The 13,951-nt window shown below is 47.2% G+C and overlaps 1 protein-coding gene across 3 annotated transcripts in view; it reads left to right on the top strand.

Moving 5' to 3' along the window:
* Positions 1-13,951, top strand: part of Arhgap25 (Rho GTPase activating protein 25) — a 77,398-nt gene that overhangs the window by 21,363 nt on the left and 42,084 nt on the right. The window contains exon 1 of one of the 3 annotated variants that reach the window (XM_036181503.1): positions 2,210-2,223. The exons of 1 other annotated variant lie outside the window; for it this stretch is intronic. Coding sequence is in view for 1 of the 2 variants with exons in the window: in XM_036181502.1 (XP_036037395.1) it covers positions 7,895-7,916 (22 nt within the window). In the remaining variant the exon portion in view is untranslated. Of the gene's footprint in view, positions 1-2,209; positions 2,224-7,857; positions 7,917-13,951 lie in introns of those variants that run through there. One more of the 3 variants, XM_036181502.1, reaches the window with a different exon arrangement.

The raw sequence follows: 13,951 nt of genomic DNA, 5'->3' as shown, positions 1-13,951 counted from the left end.
TCCCAGGGGAAGAGAGAATGGGGAAGGGAGGGTGTCTGAAGAAATAATAACTGAAAACTTCCCACACTTGAAGAAAGACATGAATATAAAGATCCAAGAAGCTGAGTTAACTACAGGTGTGAGGAACTCAGAGGCCCAGAGGGAGGCATTACAACCAAACTTTCAGAAAAGAATGATAAAGAGCAATTTCAAAGCAGGTGGGGAGAAGTAGCAGATTACCTACAAAGGATACTCAATACGATTGTGAGAAAATTTCTCATCAGAAGCTTTACAATCCAAAAAGCAGTGGTCTGATAACTTCAACCTTCTAGAAGAAGAGGAACTATTGACCAAGAATCTTACATCCAGCAAAATTACCCTTCAATAATGCTAATTCAACTCAGATAAAGGTGCCTTCCACCAAACCAGATGACTTGAGTTCAATCCCTGTGACCCACAAGGTAGAAGGAAAGACCTGACCCCTGGTGGCGGTTTGAAAGAAAATGGCCCCCAAAGGGAGTGACACTATTAGGAGGTGTGGCTTTGTTGGAGGAAATATGTCACTGTGGGGGTGGGCTTTCAGGTCTTTTTCTCAAGCTTCACTCAGTGTGACAGGCAGTCGACTTCCTGTTGCCTGTAAGATGTAAGACTCTCAGCTCCTCTAGCACCACATCTGCCTGCATGCTGCCATGTTCCCTGTTATGATCATAATGAACTGAACCTTGAAACTGTAAATGAGCCACCCCAATTAAGTGTTTTCCTTACAAGAGTTGCTGTGGCCATGGTGTCTCTTCACAGTACTAAAGACTCTAACTAAGACACCCCTGCAAGTTGACCTCTGGTCTGCATGTGCTCTATGAAGCTTGTGCAAGCACATGTGTGCATGTTGTCACACACACTCCAAGTAGATAAGTAAATAAAGGGCAATTTTAAAAAGTGATAGAGAAGACAAGACATTCCTAGAGAAACAAAAGCTAAGAGAATTTGTTAGTCTCATGCTGCAGGTCCAAGTGGAAGGTTGTTAACTGTAACTCAAGACCACAAAGACATCAGACCTCAGAAAATGTGTGTGTGACCTACAGTTACTAAACAAGTTATAACAGTGCTGTGAAGCTCTACCATTTTCTTGCATGATTTAAATGTTTAAAGATTACTCTAGACACTAACATAATAGCAATTTTGGTTTATAAACTATGCAGTTTTTGTAATAATTTAAGAGCTTAAAACTTTTAAGATTAAAAAATTGTTAATTTTCTTGGAATTACAAGATATAGAAATGTAATTTGATGATATTCAGCACTGAAGGCATAGGGACACAGGCATTAAAGAATAATATTTGCATATTATTAAAGATAAATTGGGATAAATTCAAATTAGAATGGAATAAGTTTGGACCATGAAATGCAATTCCAATTGTAATAAACAAAAACAGATAAATGACATATGCAAGAGAAATGAGAAATTTAAACCTTTTGCTGTAAAAATTCAATTAAATAAGATAGCAATACAGAAAACAAGGGACCAAATGCTATAAGGAATGTGAGAAATGAGTAGCAAATGTACAGAATTAAGTCCAATGTCATCGATGATTACTTTGAATGTAAATGACCAAATAGAGATTTTCTGAATGGAGAAGAAAACATGGCCCAACCATATGCTGTCTACAAGAGGTTCACTGTGTACACAAAAACACAGTAGATTAAAAGCAAAAGCTTTAAGAAACCTTCCCTGCAAATACTAACTGAAAGAAAGCAAGGACAACCACAGTCACAGCAATCAAAATGTACTGGACCTATAGAAGAACCTCTTCTAGAAAAGATTCAAGTTACTGAAATAAAAAAAATGGAATTGGAAACATGGCCACCTGTTCCACAGACACACAAGTAATGAAAGTTAGCATACTGGTCAGTTACATATCAGCAACTTGATAACTAGAATCGATGGAAGAAAATCCCAGATATGCCACAGTACCAAGACTCACCCAGGAAGAACTAAGGAATTTAAAAAAGAAACCTACAACTATGGTTGAGATTGAATCAGTAATCACAATTCTGACACAGGAAAGACCTGATACTTTGCCAGTGAACTCCATCAAAACTTTGTTTTTAAATTTATTTTTATTTTATATTTTTTGTGGATGACTGTTGTGCCTGCATGCATGTCTGTGCACCTGGTACCCTTGGAAGCCAGAAGAAGGCATCAACTTTCCTGGAGCCGGAGTTACACATGGTTGTGAACCACCAGGTGGGCGCTGAGAACAAAATCTGGATGCTCTGGAAGAGTAGCCAGTGCTTTTAACTGCTGAGACATTTTCCAGCCCTGCCATCAAGTTTTTAAAAATGGCCAACACTAATTGTTCTCTTTTCCAAAAAAATTAAGAGAAACTTCCCTGTGGTGATATTTTATTTGTATGGTAATAAATAAAGTTTGCCTGGAGATCAGAGGACATAGCCAGCCATATACACAAGTCAGGCAGTGGTAGCACATGCCCATAATCAGATCACATGGCAGGCAGAGTCTCTGTGTGTTCAAGGAGACACTAGGGAACAGCCAAGTGTCATGACGCACACCTTTAATTCCAGTACCAACCATAGAGACCTGGAGGTCTGTACAGACAGGCAGTGACAAGGAAGTGAGGTAGCTGGGTTAAGAGCCAATGAGAGGGCAGAACAGCAAGGTAATAAATGCCTAGATAGACAGGAAGTAGCTCTCTCTCTTGGGAAGTTACAGGGTGGCATGGCAAGCTAAGGTTAGCTGGTGGCTCTCACTATTTCTCCAATCTCTACAGCTTTCACCCCTGTATTTGGCTCTGTGTTTCTTATTTAATAAGACTGTTTAGAAATTCATCTACACTTCCCAGCTCATTTTAGAAGCTAGCAGCATCCTGAAATCAAAGCTAGCCAAAAATACTCCAAGAAAACAATAAACTACTGTCTTTTATAATATTGTTGTAAACATTTCCAACAAAATACAATCACAGTGGATCCCACAATATCAAAGGCCATGCATTGTCATGATGGAATTCATTACTAGAACTCCAGGATGACTCAGCCTTAAAATGTCAATCAATATAACAAAGCACATAACAAAAGGAAGGAAAAATACATAATTTAAAATGCTGTGGTTATAGGAGTGTTCCAGCACACCAGGGCAAGAATGGAGTCCTCCAGTCTTGATTTTGACTCTCGGTAAGGCTGGTGTTGAATGTGTTGCATACAAGTTCACAGTCTTTTGAGAACACTGAGCTTTCAAAAACTTGTCTTAACTGTGGATGATATAAACCAGTTATTTAAGTATCCCTGCCTTCCTACGATAGTCCAGACATTTGGCACAGAAGAGTGATGGAACAGGAAAGCTGTTTAACTTTGTGGGCTTTATTTAGGTATTTAACTCTATAAACTGCTTTGGAGGTCTTTCTTTTTTTAACCATGCAGAGACTTTTCTCTTCACTGTTTCCCTTGTATTTTGTGTGCAGTCGTCTCCCTCTCCTCTTCCTCCCTCTCTTCCTCCCTCTCCTCTTCCTCCTTCTCCTCTTCCTCCCTCTCCTCTTCCTCCCTCTCCTCTTCCTCCCTCTCCTCTCCTCCCTCTCCTCCCTCTCTTCCTCCCTCTCTTCCTCCCTCTCCTCTTCCTCCCTCTCTTCCTCCCTCTCTTCCTCCCTCTCTTCCTCCCTCTCTTCCTCCCTCTCCTCTTCCTCCCTCTCCTCTTCCTCCCTCTCCTCTTCCTCCCTCTCCTCTTCCTCCCTCTCCTCTTCCTCCCTCTCCTCTTCCTCCCTCTCTTCCTCCCTCCCTTACTCTCTCTCCCTCCTCCCCTCCCTCTCTCTCTCTCCACCTACAACTTCAGATTTTGTTTCACTCTTTGTAGATTTTCTTTTGATTGCTGTTGAGATAGCCTTGGCCATTTCAATGGCAGTTTTAAAGGAGCACTGTCTTTGGAGTTAGAGACCTAAGTGCCAGGGCTAAGGATGGGGGTAGGGATGTGAAGGTTGCTCCTTCCTTATTTTCCCCTCAGGCTCTCTGTTCTTGAGCATAGTGATGGTGCAGGAGGTGTTCTTCATATTAGAAACTCCAGCAGCTCAGGCTCAGTGCTCCCATTCATTACCAGCAGCTCCAGCAGCTTCAGCATCTCCAACAGCTGAGTGCTCCCATTCATTATCACCAGCAGCTCCAGCAGCTCAGTGCTCCCATTCATTAGCACAGCTCTAGTAGCTCCAGCAGCTCAGTGTTCCCATTCACTACCAGAAGCTCCAGCAGCTTAGTGCTCCCATTCATTACCAGCAGCTCCAGCAGCTCAGTGCTGCCATTCACTACCAGAAGCTCCAGCAGCTCAGTGCTGCCATTCACTACCAGAAGCTCCAGCAGCTCAGTGCTGCCATTCATTACCAGCAGCTCCAGCAGCTCAGTGTTCCCATTCACTACCAGCAGCTCCAGCAGCTCAGTGCTCCCATTCATTAGCACAGCTCTAGTAGCTCCAGCAGCTCAGTGTTCCCATTCACTACCAGAAGCTCCAGCAGCTCAGTGCTGCCATTCATTACCAGCAGCTCCAGCAGCTCAGTGCTGCCATTCACTACCAGAAGCTCCAGCAGCTCAGTGCTGCCATTCACTACCAGAAGCTCCAGCAGCTCAGTGCTGCCATTCATTACCAGCAGCTCCAGCAGCTCAGTGTTCCCATTCACTACCAGCAGCTCCAGCAGCTCAGTGCTCCCATTCATTAGCACAGCTCTAGTAGCTCCAGCAGCTCAGTGTTCCCATTCACTACCAGAAGCTCCAGAAGCTCAGTGTTCCCATTCACTACCAGAAGCTCCAGCAGCTCAGTGTTCCCATTCACTACCAGAAGCTCCAGCAGCTCAGTGTTCCCATTCACTACCAGAAGCTCCAGCAGCTCAGTGTTCCCATTCACTACCAGCAGCTCCAGCAGCTCAGTGCTGCCATTCATTACCAGCAGCTCCAGCAGCTCAGTGCTGCCATTCATTACCAGCAGCTCCAGCAGCTCAGTGCTGCCATTCATTACCAGCAGCTCCAGCAGCTCAGTGCTCCCATTCATTATCCGATTAAATGATAGGTAGAGGTGTGGGGGCAGGTCCATCTGAGGGAAAGGTGACCTGTTTAATGTGACATCTGGGTAGTCTTACTGATTCCAGGATGAGTAGTAGTAACCATCAGGTCTGGAAATGCCGACTTGGAGGAATAGCCAAGATGAAGCTCACAGCAATGGCTGATTGCTGTGGGATGGAGGAGAGGGTAATGGGACCTTGAAGAGTGAGTGTGTTTCCCCACATACACTCCTGTATATCCAGTTTCTGAAATTCAACGTTTATTGAGGTTGTCACCTTTGAATCTATCCCTTTTTTCTTCTTTGCTGAGATGTTTTAAGGCAAATTCCACACACAATGTAACCCTTTGCTTCATGCTGAAGTAAATATCCTTTAAAATATGGATATTTTCTTTCCTAACCACATTGCTTTGACCATGCTTAACAACACCAAGCAGCCTTCTGATCATACATGAATTAGTTTAATTTCTAATGAGATATGGGATCCTTTTATCATGCCGTGTTACTGGCCATCACACCCCAATGGTTGTTTATATACTGGGTAAGGTTCAAGGCAGAAAGTATTCTTCCCAAAGTCCAGTGGCCCCAGGAGCCACCTAGAGCAAAGTCTGAGGAAGGACAAAGGCCTGTGGCCCCCAAGACTCAGGTCTTGATGTGTCTGGAGTATTGTTTTCCTGGAGGGACTGTGTCTGTGGAAGGTAGGGCCCTCACATGCAAGAAAAAAAATGCAGAGACTTCAAGCACCCTAACACACTATTTATTTATGAACGTTAGTAGATAATAAAGCAAAATCCTTACCTAAAATGACTAGTTTTGATTTGGGGGAGAAGGGCTTAACTCTTAATTTAACTCTTGTCTCTGGGTAGCTCACAGCTCTCATTATCCCACAGTCCCGTAGATATGGAGCATTCTTGCTCACACTCCTACCTGGGGAGGCAGGTAACTTCTAGACAGCCAGAGATACAGCTGCCTTCTCTTCAAGGGCTCTTTTGCTACCCATTGCCAAATCTCTCCTAGTGTCTGCACTGAGGAAGAGGCCTTGCTTAGTAGGAAGTACTCACAACTCTGCAAAACTTCTTGTTATTACACTTGGTTTCCTGTTATGCAGAGACGGGCAGAGAGAGAAAGAGAGAGCAAGCTAGGGAGCCGTAGCAACTGATGGAGACACACATGGACCCAAGAGAGGCAATGGCACTCTATGGTCCTAGGAACCACAAAAGCCCCAAAATGTGAGCACCACAAGGGTTTCCAGAGAGGTACCCCAGACTAGGAGAATTTTCCTGAGGGCAGGAAATCTTTTGAGCCTGAGGCTGGTTCCTAGCCTGGGTTTCTAGGGCTGCTGAATAAATAAAAAGCAGCAGAAATCCAGGCCCTTCTAATCCCCACCCCTCTCTCCTGCTCCCTGCCCTTCTACAACACACACACACACACACACACACACACACACACACACACACACACACACACACACCACTTCCATTCTCTGTCAGTACTGCTCTTGTTACTACTGAGACAACATCTGTGTCTGCTCTGCAGTAGTCCTCATTATCTATACAATAATCCTTTCCAAGGTGGGCTCTCCTCTGCAGTAGTCACGGTCATCTAACTAACATGAAAGGCATTTCCATCAGATGTAGAACACAAAATGCCCTCCAATCCTGGGCAGCAAAGGCAGGCATTCAGGGGACAATTCTGGGTGTTCCATAAATCTGTTTGTTTCCAGACGTGAGTGTTCAGGGAAATTTCAAGTGTCATTTCAGAGTCTCTCTGCTGCCACCAGGGTCACAGCCTGTTGTCCGTGTTAAGTGGTGATATTCTTCATACCCAAGTGAAGACAGAATTGAGATTACTTCGTTGGTTGTTTGCAGCAGGAGCTAGCGATGACTTTGCTGCTCTGAGGGTACCTCAGCAGCTCCCTCTGCCTAGGGTGGAGCTGGGCTATCTCAGCACTCTCCTTCCCATTCCATGCCCACACTAGGTGTCAATTAGCATATGGTCTTCCAATGAGCGTGGGCAGTGAGCTGGTGAGACGCAGCAGGATTACCTAATATGTCCATCTTCCGGGTGGTGTCAACAAAGCCTGGTGGCACGTTTGAGGTTTCAGCACCGTTCTCTGTCAGCGTTTCTTCAAGGCCCGATGAGTGTCACCGATGATGCGCTGGGCGGAAGCAGAAACATGAGGTTGTTTATATGCAAGGCTTGAGGCAACTTGAGTGGGGCCAGGTGGGTGTCCTATGGCTTGAGTCTGTCCCCCAAGTTCACATATTGGGGATTCAGTCTGCAGTGCAGCTGTGTTTGGAGGTGGAGCCTCACAAGAGGTGGTTGTCACAGACTCTCCTCATGAGTGGAGGATGCCTTTATCTAGGGAATAGGCTGTTACAAAGTGACTCTTATTTCCTGCTCCTTCCTCTAGCCCTCTCTCCATGGGACATTGTAGCTCAAAGGCTGGGGCCACGAGCAGCCTTCAGAACTGGAAAGCGAACGGTCTCTGTTCTGGGTACATTACTCAGCTCCCGATGTCCTGTTATGAAGCAGAGGGTCACAAAGACCAGGAGCTTCCTGTGGTCGGTCCTCAGGGCTTTGCGCCTGCCCAGATGAAGCACCGTTGTCTCTGTCCTCGGCACACTTTCTTACCCTAGAACCACCTTGCTTGGTGATGTGGGCAGCTCTCTTCACCACAGGATGCTGCTCCTTTCTGGGTCTCTTGGCCAGAGCATGGACAGTTGGTTTTAAAATCAGATTTCCACTAGCTGGAGATAATTGCTTCAGCTCTCTGGACTTCAGACACCCTTGTACTTAAAATGGAGGTCGAATTCAGGTACTTCGTAATGAAGAGCTGGTGTGGGCATGGAAGTAATGGAGACATATGGAGTCCTGCACCAAAGCAGGTAGGTGTAAGTACATGATATGTATTAAGTAACTGGCGGTTTCTTATCCCTGGAATAGACATCATTCCTTGTACAGCCACTGCCTGCACTGGTGCAAGTGAACATACCTAGAAGTTCCACAAATAGGACAATTTGCCATTATCTCTTACAAATATGAAGCTCCTTGATGATAGCTGTCAGCGCTCCTAAAATGCTTATTTCATACATTCACTAAATACTCACCAAGGACTGTGCTGGCCAGACCTCTTCTAGGCTATATGGCACTCACTGTGTGACACTCTCATTGTGTGGCACTGTCACCATGTGGCACTCACTGTGTGGCACTCACCGTGTGGCACTCTTACCATGTGGCACTCTTACCATGTGGCACTCTTACCGTGTGGCACTCACCGTGTGGCACTCACATTGCACAGCACTCTTACCGTGTGGCACTCTTACCGTGTGGCACTCTTACTTTGTGGCACTCTTATTTTGTGGCACTCTTACCCTGTGGCACTCACCGTGTGGCACTCTTACCGTGTGGCACTCACCGTGTGGCACTCACATTGCACAGCACTCTCACCGTGTGGCACTCTTACTTTGTGGCACTCTCACCGTGTGGCACTCTCACGTGTCCTGAGGGCAGCAGCACATGCTCCTCTGGTACGGAGGATTGTATCTCTAGCCTTCGGTGGTGGCTGCTCCCCTCTGGGCCAGCTGCTGCTGTGTGCAGCCCCACTGACTTCTGAAGATCCACTGCTTCGTTTTTCTGATGTGAGGTTTCCATGTTAGTTACATTCTTCCTTCCAGCCTCTTTTGATCCAGACCCTTACCTGTTAAAACCCAGAACTCTGAGGTGTCCTCTAACCCCCTCTCCACCTTGTCCCTGCAAATGGGTCTTGGGGGCTCTGAGGGTTTCTTGAGGCAGGGAGGTCCATGGTTTAGGGTCTGACACTGTCCTGAAGCTCATCAAGGGTTCAGCAACGTGTGCTGTCTGAGCAGTGGGAAGGCTAGCTTTCCTGAGCTTTGCAAACCCCAAGCCTCAGAGATTCAGGGCTCCTCCTTGTTCGTTCTGTACTCAGTCCGTCCATCCACTCTCAGTTGTAATTCATAGTGTGTCCTCTCCACCAGCACCTTCCTAATCCAGGCCCATCTGTTACACCTGGATACTGTGTGGCATCCTGCTAGTCTCCCACTTCGGCTCTCTCCCGCTTTTGCCCTTTACTCTGCTAGTCCGCCATCGCGCTTAACATTCAATTAACTACACATTCACAATAACAGTGTTCACAGCACCAGCTTCTTTTCTTCTTCTTCTTTTTTTTTTTTTCGAAGTCACAAAGATCGGCCAGCCTCTGCCTCCTGAGTGCTGGTCAAGTCTTATGTTTTAAAGATAGGCACTAGCTGAGATATGTCCAGTATCATTGTTAAACTCTTATAGGTTAACCACATCCCAAGTGCCCCTGAGGCTTACAATCTCATGAAAGAAGAAACATGTCATAGAGTAGGTTAGATGGAGACTCGGCCATGGCCACTGTGACAGAGGCCTGTGTACCTCTCCACCTCCTCCTGCCTGTTCTTCATCGGGAACCAGGATGAGCAAGGACGAGCACAGAGGCAGCATCCTTGTCCTCTTATCCTGCAAGTGGAGAGGGAGACAGGGTGTGAGAACTACCAGGCAGGGTAACAAATGCTGCTCCACATCCAGGTCCCCGGCGAAGAGGGGACAGGGCTGGAAAACTGCCAGGTTTAGCTCCTGGGTCATGGAGATGTGGCCTGATATGAGTCTTGAAGGATAGGCAAGAACTTTTTAAGAGGAAATCCATGCAAGGAGCATACCATCCTGCAGGTTGGATGTGTGGGGAGAACAGAAAATATGTAGAAAGGCACAAAGACCCCAGGTCTATGGACAGGTCTCTCTCTAGGAGAGAGGTGTTGTGGTTCATGGGAGATTTGTAGTCAGGAGACACACTTAAGTCTGTGCTTAAGAAGGGTCACAGCATCAGCAATCGCATCAGTGCTGAGTGGAGCCATAGCCTATTGGGTCAGTCATAGAGACAGTCATGGGACACCAGTTATGGAGGCCAGAGAAGGCAGGCAGGCTGGGGTATGTTCGTGAGCACAAGACAGGAATGGCAGGTGATGCGAAGCAGGAGGGTGGCGAGTTTGATTGGCCATTCGGTGAACTTGAGAATTTCCCTGGTGCCTGTCGGCAGCCGGGTGAGGGGTCTGTAACCCAACAGAGCAGTCTCGAGGGAAGCTGTGGGAATTCTCCTCCCCTTTCCAGTTCATTCAGACGGGTTTCCATAGTGATGACAGATCGTGGTGAGAAAACAGCCACAGGCCCTCCCAGCTTTAAATCCTGCTGAACCTCCTTCCTGCCCCCTAAAGCAGAGCCGACGCGGGTGACTGGAGAGCTCGTGGTAGAGATACTTCAAAGGTGGGCCTAAGAAAGTTTGTGGTTATTTTTCAGGTCAGTGGGTCAGCAGATGGGAGATGAAGAGGAAGTGGCAGTGTTTCCGAGGCAACTTCTCTGCTCATACTTCCTTCTTTAATTTTCTCTTGTTACAACTTGGGGCAAAAATAAGTTAACTTCTGTGCAGAAAGAAAACCCTGAGTGCACACACCTCCTGTTTCTCTTCTCTCGGTGCACACTAAAATTCAGCATGGACAATCTAATTGCATAACACTTATTATGTTTTGTTATGGTCTCCCCTTGCTCGGCGGCATGAAATGGCTCCCCTTTTCCCTCTCAGAAGAAGGTTGAAGCCTCACTCTACACCTAAGGGCCACTTCTCTGGGCCCAGTAGTCCATTGGCTACTGAGTACTTGAAATATGGCTGATGGAAATGTGTTTTTACTTAGTTCTATTTACCCTAACACATGTAACTGTCTCCAGCCACTTATGGCGACTGCTGTGTTGTCTAGCACAGTGCTAGCTGGGGGTTTGGTCTTCTCTTTACTGGGTTTCTGGCCTCATTGAAACTCTCACCCTGTTCTTGCAGGGAATTCTATAAACACTGAGCAGTTGCAGCCTTACTCTCCTTCCCTTGTCCCCTGTAGCCTGCTCCGTAGCCCATGCCTACCTAGTTCATACCTCCTCCCTGAGGGGAACACTTACCATGGGTGTGAAGACCAGCTCACAGCAAAGTTTGTCACCATGACCATGTTTATTACGAGGAATTAACCATTGACAGTAGCAGATCACCTACAAAGAGGGGCTGTCCAAAGAAGTAACAAAGAATGTTAGTCAAAGCCAAGACCCGCCAGGCTGCTTCTCTCGTACTTGCATCATCCCCAAGAGGCCTGCCTGGTGGCTAGAGGCTGAGATGGGGCAGGAAGCTGCTCTGCTCAGTTGCTGGCTCACTGCGCCATCACTGTCTCCCAATACTGGGCTTGACTTCCAGCTGTGAAGATTGTGTACAGATCTGTCCACATGCTCTAACTTGGAATGGGTGACCCTGGACATATTATTGGATCAGTATGCACTTAAGACATACTGGCTGTTCAGATGGTGAGAGGTATCTTTCTAGGCCACATCTTGGTGTCGTGCTGTCTTCCTGTTTCATGGCTATCGTGTCCTCTTTGGGCCATATTTAAGAACACCAGGCATTCACACCTCCTCCTCCTCCTGCCTCTCCCAGGCCATTCTTCAGGGCACAGATGTTTTTAGGGGTGATGATTTTTGTCTTGGTTACTGTTTTTCACCCTAAAGAATTATGTTCCCCCAGAACTGAATTATAAAAGAATACCTAACCCACTAGGTTCCATGTTCATCAAATTCCCTCCAATCCACGGAATCTTTCTGGTTTCTTCAGACCCTTGTCCCATTTCTGGATGCTTCTGAGATCTTCCACTTTCCTTGCTTCTAGAAGTGATTCTAATAAGGTCTGTGGGGTTATGGGAGTGACTCAAGAGACCCAAGTCCTCATGGATACCATGTGGCCTTTGTCCAATTTCTTCCTTTTCTGTGTTGGTTTCATTTGGTCCTATGGAGGCTCCTCATCACTCTGCTGCAAGAAAGAGGTCCTCTTCCATATCTGATGTTGCTTTAGGTGGGTGGTCATCAGAGTTGCCCTGGAATGGCTTACACTGAGGCCATTACAGCAGAAGAGAATACGCTTCGCCTCCCTCTTCCATCCTCTTCAAAAGCTTTGTGTGTGAAGGACACTTTCACTTTTGCCCATGTGTGCCTTCTTTCTGGTACAGATGAGTCTTTTCAAGATACACTCCCACACAGAAAGATACAATGCTGCACAGAGGCCTCAGTCCTTCACTCAGGTCCACTCCTCCTCATTGCTCCATGGCCAGTGCCTGTTCATCATCTCACTGCCCTGATGGTTCCTTTGATCAGTGCCAGTGACAGACTCTGGGAATGAGTAGTCAGCTGGGAAAAACACTTGGAACAAAGCTTCTTGTTGTTATTGTTGTTGTTTTGTTTGTTTGTTTGTTTTTTGGTCAGGGTATCAAAGCACACTGATATAAAGCAATCTCTTTACAAACCAAATGGGCATCAAGCTGAAAAGTTATCTCCACACCCCCTGACTGTGCACTCTTCCGTGTTGATGGCTGTCCAACAGAAGGCCTAATCAAGCATGTGTTACAACTCCTCCAGTTCCCTAGTGGGAGTTAAGGAATAATAGGAACACAGAGTGAGTGCAGGGTTGAAGGGCCTAGTTAAGCAGAGCTCTGTGCACACAGCACCGTAGCACTCTGCACTGTAGAGGTGGTGGGTTTTGATACCGCCGGAGCAAAGACTGCCATTTCTGTGTCAAGTTCTGGTACTTAGGAGGATGCCGTGAACATGAATGAGTGAAGGCTGAGAACCATGATGCCTAGAAGGAGGCAGGTAAGCAGAAATCAAATACCACAGGGAGAAGTTTGCAGTTAAATGCACTAAAGATGGGAATGAGTAAAATCAGCAGGGTTGAAGCTTGACGTGAGAGAGACTGAGGACGCTCTTAAGAGCGGCATCTGCTTAACTGTGTGCTGGGTGGTTTGTTTGTTTAATCTTCGCAACTGTACATCGTAAGGACTATCAACAACCCGGTTTAACTAGTACGGGAGTGGACTGGGGCTTGGAGAAGTGCCAGTCAAAAGCAGAGGGGTCAGTTCTCTGGCCAGGCAAGGGAAAGGGATGGTATAGACGCACTAACTTAGCCATATGATTAGTGTCTTGGGGATAAACCAATGCTAACTAAAGAAGCAAAGAGCTAGAGATGTGCTTCAGCGGCAGAGCGGAGCCCAGACACTGGTGTCCAGAACATCAGCACCACGCCGTGGCTTTGAGTGGCTGGAGGAGAAAAAGGCAGATGTTAGAAGAAAGGGTTGGCTAGAAGCCAGCAGAGTGACTGGGTCACTTTGGAGGGACAGGAAGGAAGGAGATAGTTGTTCTGGGTGGGAGTCACCATGGAGGCACAGGTTAGAACCCGATCAGATGACAGGCAGAGCTCTGTAGGAAGCCAGAAGCCAAGGATAGCATGCAGTGGGCAGAGGAGCTCATCTTCAAGCCCCACTTCTGCTTCTGTTAGTGATGACCATCTGACCAGAAGCATAAGGACAAATGTGCCAACCAAAGCCCTTGGCCCAGCCAAGTGATGTAAACACAGTGGGCGGGCACTGGAGGGTACATGATGACTCTTGACCAGAAACTTCAGGAGGTGCCAAGTCCTCGGGGGCTGGCAGGGGGAGACAGCGTGGGGCAGTGGGGTCCAAGCTACAGGCTGGCCCCTCAGAAGGGCCATGGAAGAAAAGTGGACAGCTTCCGGTGGTCTGTGCAGCTGTGTGGGCCTTACTCTGGACACAGAGCAGGGCATTATTTTGTCCTCTGTCAGAAACTCCCACGCAGGAAAAGGAAGCACCTTCTGTCAGATGCTGTGGCCACTTCCTCTTCAGAGGCCCCAGCCAATCTCCGCTTTGCAGCTCACAGGGCCGGAGGCAGCTGGACTGCAGGCGCTGGTCGATTGGGCTCCTTTCAGGAGGAGCCCCCCCCCCCCGCTCCTCTCTGGGGTGTGGGGGACAGCAGGGCTTCCTCTCAGCCCACCCCCACCCCACTCTTG

The sequence above is a fragment of the Onychomys torridus genome, chromosome 3 (genome assembly GCF_903995425.1).
Source record: "Onychomys torridus chromosome 3, mOncTor1.1, whole genome shotgun sequence".
Classification (NCBI taxonomy): Eukaryota; Metazoa; Chordata; class Mammalia; order Rodentia; family Cricetidae; genus Onychomys; species Onychomys torridus.
The sequence above is the reverse complement of the archived record's forward strand: the minus strand, read 5'-3'. Positions and strand labels throughout refer to the sequence as shown.